The 20802-nt window shown below is 38.3% G+C and overlaps 1 protein-coding gene across 1 annotated transcript; it reads right to left on the reverse strand.

The window, feature by feature from the left end:
- Window positions 1–14218: 14218 nt before the first annotated feature.
- LOC134877041 (hepatocyte nuclear factor 3-beta-like) lies at window positions 14219–18735 on the reverse strand. The gene is made up of 3 exons (XM_063902393.1): window positions 18512–18735; window positions 16157–16420; window positions 14219–15388 (listed from the first exon to the last, which is right to left on the reverse strand). Exons 1-3 carry the CDS (start codon window positions 18578–18580, stop codon window positions 14525–14527), a joined length of 1197 nt encoding a protein of 398 aa, XP_063758463.1. The 5' UTR covers window positions 18581–18735; the 3' UTR covers window positions 14219–14524.
- Between the last annotated feature and the right edge of the window lie 2067 nt (window positions 18736–20802).

The raw sequence follows: 20802 nt of genomic DNA on the forward strand, positions 1-20802 counted from the left end.
TCTCCCAGATTCCCATTTGGAGAGCAGACAGAGGCGTCACGCTGCTGAATGCAGAATGAGGGAGATGCTTCCTCGTTTCCTTTCCTAGTTCCTTCTGTTTGTCCTTGTAAAACAAAAATATAATAAGAAAATTAAAACAATTAGGATGTATTAAATATCAAATACAATAAAAAAATAAGACAACAATTATAAAATAAAAAATAGTTAAATAATACAAAACATTAAATAAAATAAACTTAGAGAAGTTAAAGTATAAATGTGTACATCGTGCTACAATATTCATCAATAATTGAAATATGTTACCATACATAAAGTAGGTATTAATATAAGTCCAAATATTGCTCAAATGTACAGTTTTATTACATTAAAGATCCTTAATGATATGAGTATTTCCCAAAAAGCAAAGCAAATTTATTTCAACCTAAAACTACAATCTTGTGGGGGCAATGTTGTGGTGCCCACTGCCCCTGGAACATTTAAACCTCATGATTACTTTATATTTCATTGGCGTTGTCCCCTCAGTGAAAGTGTGCTTCTGTATGTCTGCCTGCAGGTGGAGCCACTCGTCTGCTCTCAGCTTGATGAAACTCAATGAAGCTTTTCAATATGGTAAACACAAGAGAGAGAATGAGAGTCTCTTCTGGTTAAAGTCTGACTGAACTGTTACCCAGAGTCACTCCCAAAGTGATTCACATATTTTATGAGCAATAAAGTATTACTGTGCAATGTCTTAACATCTTAGGGGCGTAGTTGGATCATATGAGGCAAACATACACAGCAAAATAAAACAACACTTAAAATACAACATATCTTGTTTGTTTGTTTCATAATGAAGGTTTGTTCACAAGGGTAATTATGACCCTGATGTTCTCTCACATTTCACAAAACGCTCGCAGGGCTTTTATCTTTCAAGTTCTTATTCTCCTCTCTAGATCCACCATCACTGGAATACAGACGAGCATCTCTTCTAAACAAACAGTTCCCATTCAATTACTCCGCAAAACATCTGAAGAGGACTTTAATTAGAAAGATGATGTGATGCATTATTAACTTTTAGTGACATGTTTGTAATTTCCATCGTGTGTGTGTGTGTGTGTGTGTGTGTGTGTGTGTGTGTGTGTGTGTGTGTGTGTGTGTGTGTGTGTGTGTGTGTGTGTGTGTGTGTGTGTGTGTGTGTGTGTGTGTGTGTGTGTGTGTGTGTGTGTTTGTTGTGGCTCAGTGAGTCGCTGCTCATCTGGAAATCCTCACTGCTTCTTCCCTCACGTTGTGTGTCTGCGGCAAACAGCAGCACGATGCTAACAGAACATGCTAACGCAGGAAGCTAACTAAAAGTCTGCTGATGTTTCAAAATAAACCTGTTAAATGTAGGTTTGTGTTTTTAATAATTAGTAGTTTTAAATGTTGTAGGTCATGGAAGAAGGTGCTGATATCACACTATGTGAAATTCACCACCAACTATATTTAAAATGGGTTGTTTTTGTCGGTGAAAGCAGTTTATCCATGAAAAAGGCACCATTTGGAGTCCTACTCTCAAACCTACTCTATCAGCTATGCAAAACATTGCTTTGGTGAATTATAATCAGCACAAAAAAAGCATTTATTGTGAAGTTAAGTATCTCAAATTTATATTTAAGTTAATTATGATTTTTAAACTGCATTTCAGATGACTAAAGTATCCCGTTAGCGTCATAGGTTAGCATGCTAAGGTTAGCATTCACCTTCGGGCTAAGCTACTCTTCTGATAAAGTTCCTTCTCCGTTTGAAGTTTAAAATAAACTCTATAATGAAACCTGCCTTTTTTCTTTCTTCAGGGACAACGTGCAGAAAACAGCTGGTTTCCTGCAGGAGACAGCTGGATAGACTTTTTTCTGGTTGATCCTGTGAAGACTAAAAGATTTTCAGGGTTAAACCCGAAAAGGTAAGAGCAGACATGAAGTATTGTCTTCATGAACTTCCTTTATCCGCCTAAGTGAGTTTCACCCTCTGATATGATCTTTAAAGAGTCCTCTCCTGCTGATGTTCAGGTGTATATCAGTATGTAGAGTCTCTACTTTAAAGAGTCCTCTCCTGCTGATGTTCAGGTGTATATCAGTATGTAGTGTCTCTACTTTAAAGAGTCCTCTCCTGCTGATGTTCAGGTGTATATCAGTATGTAGAGTCTCTACTTTAAAGAGTCCTCCCCTGCTGATGTTCAGGTGTATATCAGTATGTAGTGTCTCTACTTTAAAGAGTCCTCTCCTGCTGATGTTCAGGTGTATATCAGTATGTAGTCTCTACTTTAAAGAGTCCTCCCCTGCTGATGTTCAGGTGTATATCAGTATGTAGTGTCTCTACTTTAAAGAGTCCTCTCCTGCTGATGTTCAGGTGTATATCAGTATGTAGAGTCTCTATTTTAAAGAGTCCTCTCCTGCTGATGTTCAGGTGTATATCAGTATGTAGTGTCTCTACTTTAAAGAGTCCTCTCCTGCTGATGTTCAGGTGTATATCAGTATGTAGCGTCTCTACTTTAAAGAGTCCTCTCCTGCTGATGTTCAGGTGTATATCAGTATGTAGAGTCTCTACTTTAAAGAGTCATCTCCTGCTGATGTTCAGGTGTATATCAGTATGTATTGTCTCTACTTTAAAGAGTCCTCTCCTGCTGATGTTCAGGTGTATATCAGTATGTAGAGTCTCTACTTTAAAGAGTCCTCTCCTGCTGATGTTCAGGTGTATATCAGTATGTAGAGTCTCTACTTTAAAGAGTCCTCTCCTGCTGATGTTCAGGTGTATATCAGTATGTAGTGTCTCTACTTTAAAGAGTCCTCTCCTGCTGATGTTCAGGTGTATATCAGTATGTAGTGTCTCTACTTTAAAGAGTCCTCTCCTGCTGATGTTCAGGTGTATATCAGTATGTAGTGTCTCTCCTGGGACATGTCTCCATGCTTTAATGTTCAGAAAGCTCTTTATTTTCCTCATCCTGCCTGTGCTGCAGCTCCTCTTTTCACCCTCTGTCTGAAACCAGGGCCCAGTCTGCTCTGATTTGTTAGCTGGCCGGCTCTGATGTGATTGGTAAACCGCTTAGAGCCCTTAGCCTATCACGTACGATGTGTCGGAGGACGCTACAGGAAGGGGAAATCCACTAAAAGCAGAATAGGGCCTCTTTAATATTTGACTCCAGAGGATGCCGGTCTATCTTCAGTATTTTCAGATGCTTTGTTCAGGAGTTTTGATAAAGCGCTGTGTGTTTGCTGCCTCATTAACAAAGGGATGCTAATCTGTTGATAACACACACACACACACACACACACACACACACACACACACACACACACACACACACACACACACACACACACACACACACACACACATACACACCCCAATGTGTTTATCAGAGTGCTTTACATTCAATGACCCTGCTGGAGGAAGTTAAGTGGAGATCAGGAACAGGGCAGCACCATGAGAAGGTCTCTGTATGCATAAGGAGCTCTTCAGGGTGTATATATTTCATTTCCGTTGGATCTTAGCGAGGGATGCATTTAGTTTGAGCTGTTTTTTCTTTGTCGACTCTTTTACCTTTGCATTCTGGGAAATGTAGGCTCCAGAGTTTTTGGAGCTTGACTCACAAAAGCAACTAAAAGTCAGGTTTTCTTAAGCTCACCTGCCTCAATTGTGACTATTCTTTTATTCACATGTCTCTTGAATACCTTAATTTTAACAAGCTACACTAGAATAGAACAGGTATTAAAAATAAAAAGAGTTCTAGTTCTGTTCAACAAATAGGTAGAGGTTAACAGAAAACTGAACGCTGTTTCTCAATCTTCCAGAAAAGGTTCATAGTGTAGCATAAAATAAACCATTGAGGGCTCTATAAACCACCATTAGTGCTTTTAATGTCCTTATTTGACAGACAGGAAGCCGGTGTAACGACCTGCAGTGACTTCGGCTTAAAATCTGTTGACTGAAAGAAAGCACAACATCCACAATCTTTCCTTGCAGTAAATATAACACTCTTTCTGCTGCTGTTTGTACACCTTGTGTAGCGGGAAAGCTTTAATAATCTCCATAAAACATTTCGGGGAGCGTTTGGTGATGGGTGGCCCGCCCCTCTGGCTTAAAGCAATTAATTCAGCTTTCTGACATCAAACCATCGGCTCAGCTCGACAGCTTGGAGCTCAAATAAAAAAATAAAAAAAGGCAAGTTCTCCTGGGAACAGAGTAAAGATGGCAGGCTCCTTTTTTCTCCACTGTTTGCTCAGTGGCTCTGAGAGCAATCTTCCCCCCCTACAAGCCTGAATGAAATGCGAGGGCACAAACAATGAGAGAAAGGGCCGGCGGGGAATGAGCAGTTTGGAGTATTTGCTCAGTGGAGGAGCCGCCACAAAGCAGAGCGAGGTGTTCCCATGAATCAAGGCGCCGTCTCGGCCGCCTTTTTGTTGTGCCGGGTTTGCGTCGCCAGCCATCAGACAACATATAACTGGTTTCATGTCTTTTAAAGTCTTTTCTCTGGAAACTGTACCATCAGGTGACCCGCTCCAACTTGTTTTATTTGGCTGGTTTAATGTAGAGGCCTTTGGCACGTGGCGCTGCGGCTAAATATCCATCGAGTGTTTCCACACTTAGAGAAAGAGGATGACTTTCAGGCCAATAACGCTGACGTTTAGCCGTAGTTGACCGTTGCCCCCTGCCAAATTTTTATCCCCATACCCCAAAATAAAAAAGAGCCTGAGCTCTCTGGGTGGCCGGCTGGAGGTCTGAAAGGCATCCAGATTGACGCTTAAGCTCTTTTCACCTTAAGAAAGCGTCATTGTACATCTCCATGAATGGACAACTGCTGTTTATCTAAGATGGAGCCGATTTCTTCTTTTTGAAGTATCTGCCGTTCAAAGACGTCCCACTGCTGTGAGATCTCAAATTCACTTTGACTTTAGAGCTGGAAACTCATTTTTACAATCAGAGAAGGAGATCTTTTAAAAAGTCCATTGATCTTAATAGTCTTGGCACAAGATAGATGAGGTTAGGGATCAATATGTCCTTGGATTTTCTAAAACTTAGGCCAAGCTAAGTATGTTTTAGGCTCAGGTTGATGGATAACGGAGAACCTGATTTTCTTGAAACTTGGTGCGAGGTGGAAGCACGGGTCAGAGATGAGCCATTTGATTTTTGGTGCAGATCCAAATAACAAAGAGCATACGAGATAGGGTCTTTGTGCTGCTGGGAAACGCATCTTAAAGTCAGACAACTCCAAAAACTGAACTTGATCTGTTTCCTTCAGTCTTTGTTTCTTAAAGGAGCAACACTAAAGGCCTACAACACATTTTCCTTGTGGTGTCCGGCTTGTTCCCACATTAGGACATCAAAGTTGGGTGAACAACAACAACAACAACAAATGGGACCATGAGAGGAGCACATACATTAATGCAGCATTGGCTATAGGGTGGTTCTGCGCTCGAGTGACACTGTAGTTTGATTATGTTTTTATTCTTTAAACCAGAATCTTTCTTTCTGACTTTTAGATCGTCTCAGCTTCTCTGCAGACAATCTTTCAGCTTTTTCTTTTGTTTGTTCCGCCGCCCCTGACTGTTTTGATTGAGTCTCATGGCGCTCATTAAGCTAATTTCAAGCTGCTACCAACATGTGTTTCAAAAATGATGACACTTTATCACAACTATGATTAAATATCTAAAAGTAACAAGAACCTTTCTCTAAATAATGACTACATATCTCAAAATAATAATTTAGTATCTCAAATAAAGACTTAGTATGATAATCAGAAACCGTCTCCAAAAATAACTAAGACTAATAATAAGTCTGGATTTTAGATACTAAGCCAGTATTTTGACATACAAATCACATTTTAGAGCTTCTAAGTCCTTGTTTATAAAGTTTCTCATCATTATCACCAACAGTATCATTGGCTGAAATGGACTTTAATACCTGAGAGTCAGATGAAAATCCCACTACACATGAAACCAGTCAGACCTGAAAGCTTCTTAATTCTTTAATTTTGAGAAGTGATGACTTAGTATCAAATAACTGTCAGATTTATTAACTATAAAGTTAATTATTTTGAGCTTCTAAATCACTTTTTTAGAATGTTTCTAATAATAATCACCTACAGTATTCTTCGTCTCATTCACGGAAAAGGACTTTAATACTGAGAGTCAGATGAAAATCCCAGACACATGAAACCAGTCAGACATGAAAGCCTCTTAACTATTTAATTTTGAGAAATAATGACTTAGTATCCAAAATAATGACTTAGTATCTCAATATAACGACTTTGTAACAAACAGTTGTAAGATTTATTAAGTATAAAGTCATTTTTTATAATCACAGGATCTTTTGTCTCATTGGCTGAAATGGACTTTCATACTTGAGTCAGATGAAAATCCCAGTACACATGAAACCAGAGTGAGACATGAAAGCTTGTGGTGTTTGACTCGTGGCCTCGAGAAGCCGACAGAAAACCCTGCAGATCCTCGTCGTCCAAAACTGAGCCGCAGAACAAAGCAGAGCACAGACGATGATTAACTGTATAAAAAAAACCCTGCAGACACACTCAGCCTTGGTGTTATCTGCTGCTGCCGCTCACCCAGGGAAAGCTGCTGAGCAAACACAGGTGGCACACACACACACACACACACACACACACACACACACACACACACACACACACACACACACACACACACACACACACACACACACACACACACAGCAACACTTCCTGGAGACGAGGGGTCGATTGATGTTGGACTGTGAAGGGCAAGGCTGAAATCAAACTTATCCAAATAATGACTCAGTAGTTCGCAGTAATAGGAAGCCTTCTTGATAAAATCACTAAATATATCATAATAATGAGAAACCTTTACAAAACAGTGATTACTATCTCAGAATAAGGACCTTATATCTGCAAAAAATGTTAAACTTCTACAAAATGATCACTAAGTATTTTGAACAAATGACTTAGTATCTAAAGAATATTTCCTAATATCGCTAAAAACTGACCTGATATCTAAAAATGATGAGTACGTGCTAATTAATCACAAAGTAACTTGAAATAATGAATATTTACAATAAATATAGTCCAGTAAAAAGTCCAATATTTTCTTTCTGAGATTTATTAGAGTATAAGATTAGAAATGAAAATTTAAATTCAAGTAAATGAACTTAAAATTGTACATTAATTAAGTGAATGTACTTAGTAACTGTCACTTTAAACCAATACATTCCTAGAATAACTCAGTTTCATATAAGAAATCTGTGTTTCCAGAAGTCCAACGACTGTAATCATTTATTTGGTTAAATTATAAAGTTAAAATCCACCAGAATCTATTGGAAAAATGTGTCTTAAAACTGGATTAAAAGTCCATTTCTGGCAGCTTCTCGCTCACTACAATACAGCGTCATTACAGGAGACCAGATAACAACATTAAGGATACTAGGTACAAAATAACACACTATTTTAACCTTTTAATGCAAAATGCTCCAGTTTTTTAGATGGATATGCATCAATAATACAACTAAAGCTCATTTTAAATGTTGAGACAGATCTTAAGTAGTTTGACATTGGAATATAGAGGTATACAGCAAGGTGACCGCGATGTTTGCTCCTTTTTATTCCGTTTCCCTGCATCCTGCTATATCTGATTCCTGTCCGGGTCACATGACCTCTCACCTCGACCTCCCACAGACATCCTTAAATAAACCAAATAAAAATCCTTTCAAAACGTGACATGTCTACTCTTTTTTTTTTAAAACCACGTCAGCAGCATTTTCTTTCCCCTTTCCTGGGTGAGTTTGTTCCCGGAAAAAACAAATCGAGAGCTCGATAAAGCCGAGCGCAAATATGGGGAAGATGGTCATCGGCATGTGGAGGTTTACTCAGTGTACACAGTGTGACAGCAGCAGGAGAGGGAGCAGAGCAGGGAGGCCAAGAGACAAACACACGCTACAGAAATCACAAATTATACGTTAAATTACACTTTTTATGTTGTTATTGCTCTCAAAAGTGCCCCTAAATTAATACATTTGCTACGATATAACTAGTTATATTTGAAAAGCAACAAAGGATATCAGTTTCAGCTCATAATGCAAAGAACAATGGAGTGTTTTTACTCCTTCAGCTCTGAGCAGTTTAGCCTCTTTCAGCTCTCTGTTTTTTACGGCTGGCAACCTTACTTTCATGTCATCAGTCTCACAGCTCACATTTCAAACCACTGCAAATCCAAATCTTTAAAGTTATTAATCCCTTTCCTGTAGTGTGTTAGATAGACTATCTTTAAAGTAGAGACGCTACATACTGATATACACCTGAACATCAGCAGGAGAGGACTCTTTAAAGTAGAGACTCTACATACTGATATACACCTGAACATCAGCAGGAGAGGACTCTTTAAAGTAGAGACTCTACATACTGATATACACCTGAACATCAGCAGGAGAGGACTCTTTAAAGTAGAGACACTACATACTGATATACACCTGAACATCAGCAGGAGAGGACTCTTTAAAGTAGAGACTCTACATACTGATATACACCTGAACATCAGCAGGAGAGGACTCTTTAAAGTAGAGACTCTACATACTGATATACACCTGAACATCAGCAGGAGAGGACTCTTTAAAGTAGAGACACTACATACTGATATACACCTGAACATCAGCAGGAGAGGACTCTTTAAAGTAGAGACTCTACATACTGATATACACCTGAACATCAGCAGGAGAGGACTCTTTAAAGTAGAGACTCTACATACTGATATACACCTGAACATCAGCAGGAGAGGACTCTTTAAAGTAGAGACTCTACATACTGATATACACCTGAACATCAGCAGGAGAGGACTCTTTAAAGTAGAGACACTACATACTGATATACACCTGAACATCAGCAGGAGAGGACTCTTTAAAGTAGAGACACTACATACTGATATACACCTGAACATCAGCAGGAGAGGACTCTTTAAAGTAGAGACACTACATACTGATATACACCTGAACATCAGCAGGAGAGGACTCTTTAAAGTAGAGACACTACATACTGATATACACCTGAACATCAGCAGGAGAGGACTCTTTAAAGTAGAGACGCTACATACTGATATACACCTGAACATCAGCAGGAGAGGACTCTTTAAAGTAGAGACTCTACATACTGATATACACCTGAACATCAGCAGGAGAGGACTCTTTAAATGTCCTTTCCTGTGCAGAGGACAGAGAGCATGAGACAGGAGTAAAGTCAGAAGTAACTAAGAAAACGAAGAGGCTCTGTTCGCCCTCTTGACTTGAGTCGTTTGTTTGTTTGCTCCAGTTTGGTCAGTCTAAACCAAAAGATGTAGTTATATTGAGCCTGTAATTCATTAGATGGGTTAATTGACAGCATCCTGAATGTACTGTTGCGATGTTAAGAGAACTGCCAGCTTAAAATGGATGTGGATGAACTTTTAAATTGCTTTGAGGGCCAAAAGCACGGATAATCAGACCTACCAAGCTGTGGTTAATAATAATATGAAACCCATAGATGGAAACAAGTGAAAAGGATATTATTTAAAAGCACATTAGGATCTTTGTTTACCCTTTACTTACAGATGCAAACTCAAACTAATCACCCTAATTTGTTAATACTGCAATGCAGATACACACATGGCTATTGTCTGAGTAATGTGTTAAAAGACGCCCTGCTTCCATGTCTTGCAGGGTTTTGATCAGGACTGCAGGAATAATAGTGCATGCAAAGCTTAAGTTAGCACATCCCTCATATGTATGCATGTGTGTGGTAAACGCTCCTTGTCCAAACACGGCACCGCTGGCTAAGCTGTGACCTCGAGTCGCTCGGCATGCAGCCTTCCCTCAGAAAAAGGTCATTATTATTCATAACGGGCTGATTGCTTTCGTGAGCAAACAGAGACTCTCAGCGAGGCAGCGAGGAAACCGAGAATCTGCTCAAACCTCCACGCCAATCTGTGCCTTTTGTTCATGAGAATCCCACTCCTTTATGCCTTTAAAATGTGTCTACAAGTTACATTTCTCTATATGTTCTGCATCATTCTTGACGCAGTTCCTCAGTGAAACATTTTGATGTTTTTAACCTTGTTGTAAACCACTTTATAGATGGTAATATGAGTCGAATTATCACTTTGGTCCGGACTGAAATACCTCAGCAACCACTGTTGTGTCACAAAAGCTAAACATGTTATTTCTGGATAAGACATTTCGGGTGTTTGATTGCAAGGAAAAACATAATTCCTACTATAACATATTTGTATATATTCACAGGTATTGCAAAACCTTACACCTTTGATTTTGTTTTTTGGACACTGTCTTGTAATTCATTTATTTAGGTTATTCACTTTATGTAATTATGTGAAAGTGTGTTATCTATCTACCTTTTAAACTAGCTTACATTAGCTGCTCATCTAATTAGCTAGCTATCCATCCCTAAATTCCTGGCTTCCGTCATCTAAATTGGAAATATTTCGTACTATGGTTAAACCTGCAGTGAGGAACTGTGTCTACGTTTCACACATTGAGATTATACTATATTAACTAATTCACTTTGGCCAACTCTTAAAGTAACACATTTCTATTTCAAAACTCCAGTATCAGTGAGGCTAAAAGTTAGCATGCTAAGATATAGCATATGGTTAAAATTGTACCTGCAAAACATCTGCATGTTGTCAGTGTTAGCATTAGCATTTGTGCGATCTCGAGGGCCCCTGTGGTTATTGTTAAGTGTTTATTTTGAATATTAAACTAACTTTGGCCCAGTTCCTAATTTGAATCTCTAAACCCCGGCAACAATCAGGCTATACGTTAGCATGCTAAGATATAGCACATGGTTAACATTTTACCTGCAAAACATCCGCATATTGTCAGTGTTAGGTATAGCATTTAGTCATCTCTGAGTCTCTCATAAGTCACTCTTAAAGAACAACATTTACATTTCCAGACTCCAGTAGCCGTCAGGCTAAAGGTTAGCATGCTAAGATGCAAAGGTGGTGCTCATGGTCAACATTATGCTGCGAAACATCAGCTTGTTGTCAGTGTTAGCATTAGCATAATACGAACTCTGAGTGCCCCTGTGGTTATTGTTAAGTGTTTATTTTTTTAAATAAAAACTAACTCCTGTATATGTTTTAAGAACTGAATGCCAATCACAAAGCTCCAGCATTATTGTTAGCATGCTAAGATGCTATGATGGTGCACATAGTTAACATTTTACCTGCAAAACATCAGCATGTTGTCGCTGTTAGCGTTAGCATTTTGCAATCTCTCAGTCTCTCATAAGTCACTCTTAAAGTACCAAATGTACATTTCTAATCTCCAGTAACAGCCAGGCTATAGGTTAGCATGCTAAGATGCTAAGATGGTGCACATAGTTAACATTAAACCTTAATCAGTATGTTGCCAGTGTTAGCATTAAAGAACTGAATGTCAATAATATAGCTCCAGAATTATCGTTAGAAGCTAAGATGCTATGATGGTGCACATATTTATCATTTTACCTGCAGAACGTCAGCATGATGTCAGTGTTAGCATTAAGCTCAGAAACACTGTCAGCCTCACAGAGCTCTTGCTTTTACTTTAAAAGGGAAAGAAGCATCTATTTTTGTCTTAAACCACTCCAATGCTACAGCTCAGGTCAGAGACACAACCTCACATGTTTAAAGCTGTTGTCCTCCTTCAGAAGTGTGGAGTAATGTAATATGGTTTGTAAAATAAATGCAGGGGGGTGACAACATCCATCACAGTGACATTCACACTATTTCTGTATAATTCTTGTATTACTGAGTTAGTTTGCACAACCTAATATGTTGTAACTCCCAGGCTGCCCTTAACGAATGAATGTGGCTCCAAAAATGTTCAACCTGAGTTTGTGAAGTGTGTGTTTGTCCGGCCTGCATTGATCCAACTGTGTGTGAAGTTAATGATCAACCTGTCGTATCTGCAGACATTATTCCTCTAAAAGCCTCGGAGACGGCTCGTGTAAAAACCTGTTGGGTCCTTTCTATATTTCTCCCTCACGTCTTCGATGAAATAATTCACAACGCTTGTTAATCCGGCTTCATAACTGACAAAGTGTCTGCTAAAGTTTTGATGTTTTACGATAAGAGGTGGAGGCAGGGAGGCGGGGGGGTTTAAAACAAACAGTGTGCAGGTCAACTTCCTGTGTTCAGTGTTAAGCTACTTGCACACAATATGCTATTCTGAAAATGGGCCCTTTTGCAGAATGAGTGTCTTAATCAAGTCTTTTTTAATTACTTTTAAGTAAAGATTTAATGCAGGACATTTACTTGAGTTGTTCTGGTCTACCACACTTTTGGAAATATACAGATTTCCAAAGAGTTTAGGCTAAATACATTAAATTAAACATACAATTCGTGCTCAAAATTGAAGTCCAATTATAGCCCTCTGTTCATTTATGATATAGGGCTTTATAAAGACATTTGATTTGATTGAGTCAAACACACAAACTCAGGTTTCAATGTGTCAAGATGTTACACAACAACCTCTTATATTACAGGTCAGGATTCAGGATTCAGGATAAATAAACACAAGGAAGACCACTCCGCTGTGCTCCCTAACAGACTGCAATGTCATTTTGATTCTTATTTTATGAACGTCTTTTTATGGTGGCTTGTTTTACAGTAATTTAATTGACAGCTTTTGCATAATAACACCTACTCTATGTCATATTTGTTCCAGTACTGTAATATCTAGCTCTAAAATGGACAAATTACAACAAAAAAGGCCCTTAATCTTTTGATACTTCAATATATTTCACTAATAATACTTCTGTAATTTTACTTACTTTACCTGCAATTTCAGACTTTCTTTTTGTTTCCAACTTATAAAGAAAACCTGTATTGTTATTCCTCCTTTGCATTTGATATATTAATTGATTGATCTATATAACAATCTCCATATTAAATGATGCAGGTGCAGACGTACGAGAGATATTTTGGGATTGAAGACTCTGGTTATGTATTGAATTACATTTTTCATCTCAATCAAATGGTTGACTAATTGTACTTCTATAGTTTTATCATAAATAAGTTGTTATGACTAATTCCATTCTAGTTTTAATATGAAGTATGTCCTGATTATTGCCTTCATTTTTAGAAGAAATATCAAATATGTATTAAAGGAGACATTTAGAAACGACTCCTCCAGAGACGCTCTTTTTGTCACGTTGAGGACTGGATCACTTTTTGAAACGGCTTCCTGAAGTGTTGTGGTGCATATAAACGCCTGAAGTGTTGAATGAACGTGTGAAGTGTTAAAGATGCAGATTACTTTGCTGCCTGACCCGTGAAGTCTGTTATCTGCACTCAAACATCACGAGTGTCGGAGTTAATGTGATTTAAGAGCATTTCACCTCCTCATTGTTCTCCTTGTTATCTGCCTTCATCCGTCTCTCCTGCTGCTGATAATTAAACCATTTAGTGCTAATGTGCAGAGACCTTATCTCAAACATCAACAGGATAAACATGCATCTGCTGCAGCTGCATTTAAACATAAAGTTCAACATTTCAATTCAATTATTCAAGTAGGAATTCTGCAAAAACACATTTGATTTATTTTAGATTAATAATGCAAACCAATCTGTCCACATTCAAATCCAACTGCTTTGAGTGAGTGATTAATATTGTGTTTTAATTGTATTGTGCATTATAACATATACGTGTCTTTAAGTACCTTTACAATGCACTTTATAAATACAATATAGTATTATTAAAAGAGGCAGATAATACATGAGGTATAATTGTTGGTGAAATTCACAACCTGGCAGAAAAAAGGCTGCAACTTTAACCATGTTATTGCACCTATAACATCAATCCAATAATATAATAAAGCCTATTTTTCATTGGTTTTAAATGGGCCGTGCTGCAGAATTAGAACATTTATTGGATGCATTTGCAGGACGTAATTCTGCTTTCACTGAAAGTAAAATGTGTGTACTTATCCTCTAACTCTGCCGTATTGAAAGCTGTCTTTTTGAGAGGTCTTACACCGTGTAAAGACATTGAAACTAAATTTCAATGGTCATTTTTTATATTTTTAAGTAAAGCTTGACTGCAACACGTTGACTGGGGATGGTCAGAGTGTTTCTGATCCCACATAGTCTTGAAAAATGAGAGGTATAGATTTATGTCAATAGTGCATGTTGTGTTTCTGCTAAAAATAAAACATAAAAAGACTGTTTTTCATATAAAGATTTTTATCTGTTGCACATATACAAACACAAATGAAATGAAAAATCCCGCAGGCCTTAAACACAACACTTTAAGAGCCTTTTATCTCACACTCCAACCCAGTGTCTTAAGTCTGCAAATAACACGACTCTGGAAATGTGTGCAGTTGAAACGCAGGAGTCCGACTTTTCATGCAGCTGATACCCAAACATTCCTGGTGACTTCTGGTTCAAATACCACGTTCACTGGGTGAGGTCGTACGCAGACTTAAGAGACTGGGTTAGCAACCCACACTCACAAATGTAGAAATCCAAGTTTTTATTCATGTTTTATAAAGTATTTCAGGAGTTCATGAGGGGTCTGTAAACTCCCCGGTAGTAGCTGCTGGGGTCGGGGGGAGCTCCGTGCTCAGGTCCCGGTTTGACCCCCATTTGGCCTCCGTAGCCTCCGTACTCCAGTCTGTGGAGCTGCGGCTCGTTCATGAGGTTGTTGATGGAGAAGGGGTGGTTGAAGGAGTAGAGATGGGGAGGGTAGTGGTGGTTGATGGGGTCCGGTTTCAGGTGTGAGGCGTCGTGCACGAGCAGCGGGTACAGGTGCTGGGTGTGCACGAGAGGGGAGGGCACGCGCTGCTGCACCGGGCTGCAGGGCACGAGCTCCCGGTGAGGTTTGAGGGTCACCGGAGGAGAGGAGGAGGTGGGGGGGGAGAGAGGGGAGTCAGAAGTAACAGAACCAGACTTCCCTCCACCGGACTCCTCCTTCTCCCTGGTGTCGGTGGACTGTTTGCCGGTACCGGTGGCCTGTTTCCCCGTCTTGAAGCGCTTCTGCCTGCGGAGGTAACACCCGTTCTCGAACATGTTCCCGGAGTCCGGGTGCAGGGCCCAGAAGGAGCCCTTCCCCGGTCTGTCCGGTAACCGGGGCACCTTGATGAAGCAGTCGTTGAAGGAGAGCGAGTGGCGGATGGAGTTCTGCCACCGCTGCTGGTTCTGCCGGTAGAACGGGAACAGGTCGGTGATCCACTGGTAGAGCTCGTTCAGGGTGAGCATCTTGCAGGCGGACTGCTGCAGGGCCATGGTGATCAGGGAGATGTAGGAGTACGGAGGCTTGGCGTGAGTGTAGCTCCTCCGGTACGGTTTGGGCTCCCGGACCTGCCCGTACACCGGGCTGCGGTACGACAAACGGTACATTTTACTGTCCTCGACTCCGTCCTGCAGAGTCACAGAAGATAACAAATCATGAATACAAAACACAGATTTCACATATTTAAGTTCGTTGAAAGCAATGATATTAACTTGAACCTAATAAAACTTAATATTATTGCTTTCAACGAACCTGATGCAGTTCTGTTGACATAGTGAATTTGATTAAAGTCCACATTTCAGTTTGTTTAAGTACAGTTCACTATAAAAGACAACAGCATATTCAAACATGACTTACATGTACACAATTCAACTCATCTTGTCAAATAAATGAGTAAAAGTACAATATTTTCAATATACAAATTGTAATGGATTAGAAGTATAAAGTAATAAAAATGGAAATATTCAGGTAGTACAGTACTTGAGTAAATGTACATTAAATCTCAAATAGTGGAATATACATTTGGTGTCATTTGGGAGAAAAAACAATAAACTAAAATTTAGGAAATCTCATTAAAAAGTCATAATAAATGAGCTTATATAAAATGTTTAGCGTAAAATAATGAGCTGATAATGCTCTCTATAATACAAAAATAACCAGTGTAATAATTTAACATTAAAACTAGTTAATGAGGTATACATTTGGTGTAATCTGGGCTAAAAAACTATAAACTAAAATGTAGGAAATGTCATTAAAAAGTCACATTGAATTAGCCTATGTCATTAAAAAGTTTGGTGTAAAATAGCAATGCTAAATACCCACTAAAATGTATATAATGTCATTAAAAAAGTCATATTTAATTAGCCCATATAAAGAGTCTAGTGTAAAATAATCACCTGATAATGCTCCGTGCTCAGCCCCGGCGCGCTCCCGTACGGCGGCGCGCTGATGGCGCTTGTGCTCGGCTGCAGCGCGGAGCTCAGGCCCGGTATCATCCCAGTACCGGACCCGGTGGTGGGATGAGAGAGACCGGGAGGCACAGCGGATGGGTTCACCCCCACCGGGTTCATGTAATGCGCGTTCATGTGGGCGCTACCGGTCATGCCAGGCGCGTTCATGTAGCTGCTCATTGAGTTCATGTTTCCTGCTGCGGAGTAACACTGAAACACAGAGACGTAATAAGGATATTAAAACCACATTTATGTTTATTTATCGTCGGACAATGATACATCTAAATGTGTTTAGGCTAAATATAAAAAAACAAGGTGCATTTTGGTTAAATTAATTACAGAAAGTTAGAAAAACAATCCAAAAAACACACTAATGCAAATAATTACACAAAATCATTGGGTTTCCCCCTCACATTTATAAATAGAATACATGATGAGGCTTCAAATACCTTGTTCTTCATTATTTGTTGATTAAAAGAGTCTTTTATTTTGTATAGAATCTCCAAAATGTTCCCAAAATGCCATCATAATGTGAAGCATGGCCTTTTTTTATGTCCAACAACATATATTTTAGACTTCAGATCTGATATTGTGAAAATGCTTTTTTAATTATAATTAAAATGTGCCTCTCTTACAATGCATACACTAATTGGTTAATGCATTGTAAGACAGGCTCATGTTTTTAATTACCAGGTTTCTCTGAGTTATAAAGCTATAATTATATCCGCCTGATAATCACCACACTAAATAAACATGCTTGTAATTGATCACATAATGAACATAAAACCCCCAGAAATACATATTGAATTTGAGCTGTGTGATATATTAATAACAGGCATATTAATGGCAACAGCTAATGACATATGGGCCAAAGCTCTCCTCGGTTTGTCTGCATTTTTAATTTAAATTCAGCATTTTTTACAAGTTGATTCTCTTGACAAAGACAATTACTAAACCCTAACTTAAAATCAACTTTTACTTGAATGTTATTTTATAATCAATAAGGCTAAAAATCCTATTTCTCATCAGGAAACATGCCGGAGAAAACACAGGCCTGTAATATTTGTTTTACCCCCTTTTTTTGGGCCTAAAGCTTGAATTCCCGTCCTTCCTAAATAAATGGAGATATGAATTCAGAACCTGATCTGTTGTTATTATTTATATATTATTGACTGCTATAATTAAGGCCAAGGACAAGTCTATTTGCTCAGTATTGGTGTAGTCTAGGCCGTAGTCATTTAATACCTTTTGTCAGACTCCAGTTGAGACTCTACATGCCCTAATATGTCTATGTCGCTTTAACAAAAGTCATTAAACATTTAAACCGTATATAATATATAGCAAACAGTTGAGAATTCACTTTATTTTTGCTCGTTTCCACAAGAAACCACTGCTTTCTTATCCATAGTATCCACTGTCAGCCTGCACTGGAATTAATAAGCATTAGGCCGGTCTCAAGAATGGTAAAAATACAATTAAAAATCAACATTTGTAGCTGGGAATGAACAAATATTAGCTTCAATTAAAGTTAATTAAAGAAAGAACAGGTTATATTTATATTCAGGGTTATTTCTGGACATTTTAAACGATCTAATTTCCCTTTTTGCTGCAGAATAGTTGTTAAATGTAAAATAAATCAAATGAATTTAATTATTTTAAATACTAGGAAAGATTTACCAAGTAGACAAATAGCCTTTACAACATATGTGTTATTGCAATTGTACAATAATAATTAAAAATCGTATTTTCTTTGGTTATAATAATAATAATAAATACGCCCATACATGCTTATTTCTTTAGTCAAACTCCCATTGTGTCCAATAAGATCTATTTCTATTAACACCTGTACAACCAAACCAACAAAACACAGCGATGCAAATAATGAAACAATATTATTCAGATTTATGATCTATTTCTATAAAGCTGAAAAGTATTTCCATTATATGTTCATTAATTGATTAATTGTTTGCTATAAAAAAAGAATGTTTATTTATTTAGTAAAACCCTATAAAGTTAATTTAGAGGTTTTTATATTTAATATATTCCACCCAAAGGGACACAGCTCGGTTAAACAATCATAGGATTCTCTCACTTTTAGGGCTGATATTATTTCAATTATCTGCCATTATTCGATAAATCGGTGATAAATGTGTCTACAATTGTGAGTGTTTTGTCGAAACCCCCCTAAAGTTAATTAAGGTGTTTATCTATTTATAATATTCCAGACAGTTTTAAGGGTATATCGTGGTGGATGATCAGCGGGGCTCCGCTCTGACTTTACCCGGGACAGAGTGCACTGACCTCGGCCTCTGCGTAGTAGCTGCTCCCGCTCCACTCCGGATGATCCTCCATCTTAACGGCGCTCAGCATTACTCCAACATCCAACCGGAAAACAAAACCCAAATAAAGCGGCAAAAACGGTTCCTTTATCCGGTGTATCCTGGATGTCTATGACCGCGGAAGGCTCCTCATACCCGGGTAGAGACTGGCAGAGTGACCGGTGTCTGATTCCTGCTCAGTGAGGGACTCTCTCTCTCTGACACCTGTGCTCGCGGAGCCTGCAGCATCCAATCAGCTGCCTTCATTTCCTCCTCGAGCTCACACGCTGATTTTGAATATATTCCATCAACACCTCGGCACGAGACTCCCGCCCCGTGGCCTCACAGAGAGGTGACGTTAAATAATGACGTCACTTTTATCTCGTTTACACACCTAAAGCAATTAAGAAAATTAAGTGGTTTCTCTGTAAATTATTGGGTAAAGAGACTTTTTATTTACGGTTTATGATTGTTTCTTATTTATTATTCATGTGCAATTCCTGTTTTAAATGATGTTATGAAACAACTGTTCAAGTTGGGATTAATAAAGTATAACAAAGCATCTGATCTAGTCTTAAATATGCTTTAATGTGCATAAAATACAATACTTTTAAAGTTATGTGATTAAAGATTACATGCTAATGTGCTATAGATCAGAAAGAAGTATTCAAAAGAAGCCATTTAACCATTTCAGTCAAAGATAAAGCAATTCTCATTAACATATAATAAAAGATCTGCCAATTTTTGTGCAGAAGTAGAATGTATTCAAACTTTCAAAAGTAAGAGAATACCGGAGAATACCTGCATGTTTTCATCCGTTTTTAAGGATATTTCTTGTGTGTTTTGAGCCAAAAAAACAACGGAAATGGAAGTTTTTGGTCCTCTTTGACATTAATCATCCACATGCCTCGTCACATTTCTCGATCGGGAATACTTCAGTGATTTAATGAACCAAAATCACCCCAAAATAAATTTAAAATCATCAAAAATATAATGCAAATTCCTTTCAAATGAACCCAAATCAGGCCAAATGGACTACTTTCTTTTCAACCTTTACTGCCTGTGTCTACTTACTGCAAGTAGATATTCCAGAAAGGCCCCCCCGATCACCACAAATACATTTCTGCGGCAGTACATGCTGATTGCTTCTGCAGATCTTGAACGTCATTGAACACTAAAGTTGTGAAAAACGAACAAAAATGAGTCCAAATTAGCTTTCACTTTTTATAAACCTACCTAGCTTGTCTTTAATGCAGTTAAAGGTCCTCTTTTTCCCAGAAATGACTCCCAAATGACCCTAAAATGTGTCTCTGCTGCAGTGAATGCTGTTTTTAATGCTCCTAATTTGCAATACCATCTTTCAATCATCCTAAATTAGTAAGAATTGAACAGAAATCTCGCCCAAACTCTGGGACTTCCAGCCTTTTACTGCAGGAGTTAACAAGCAGAGTTTCTGTGGGATCTTCCTCCTCCTCCTCCTCCTCACTGCAGTCTTTACTGTGTGTGTTTCTGACGGTGTGTATTTACCTGCTGCTGAATTTGAAAAGGCGACACACACACGGTACACACACACAGCCAGGACCACCATGCTCTCTGCACACACACAACCTGTCCTCCCTGTGTGCACCTCAAACAAATCCACATATTTTCACCTTTTGTCCCCCGCCCTGGGACTGTCAGCAGGAGAATAAAAGCTTGATATATCTGTGAGAGGTGCTGCAGAAACGTAGGGAAGCACTTTAGAAATATGCCTACAATACGAGTTAGTCATTGAAAAGCAACTGCAGGTATATTTGATTTTCACCTAAGAAATGAAGTGTTTTACATTTATAAAAAATCTGGAAATACAACAGATTTAAGGCGTTCCTCGAGTCCCATTTCTCACATATATACAAATAGCTAGAGTAAGGAGAAGTATTTAGGTATTTAGATGTTTAACCTAGGTTAAGTAACTATAAAATACTCCAGGAGAAGTCAAGCTTCAAATAAAAGTAGGCTATTTAATCAGCTAAACGCATTTTTGAGTGTGTTTAACTGATTCAAATGATAAAACCCTGCAAAAAAAGTAAATACATTTTACTTAGAACTGATTTGCTGATATGTTCCCTAAAAATGACCTTTTTTTCTTAGGTTTTCCTATAATAACCTTTGAAAAATTGCAATATATATCTAATTTGTTGTATTATTTCCATTAATTAAATTGTGAACCCTTTATTGTGTAATGCCAGCTTGGTGCTCTTAAAGCCTATAGTTTATATTTTTACTTTTACTCAG

Source organism: Eleginops maclovinus, chromosome 15 (assembly GCF_036324505.1).
Source record: "Eleginops maclovinus isolate JMC-PN-2008 ecotype Puerto Natales chromosome 15, JC_Emac_rtc_rv5, whole genome shotgun sequence".
NCBI classification, from domain to species: Eukaryota; Metazoa; Chordata; class Actinopteri; order Perciformes; family Eleginopidae; genus Eleginops; species Eleginops maclovinus.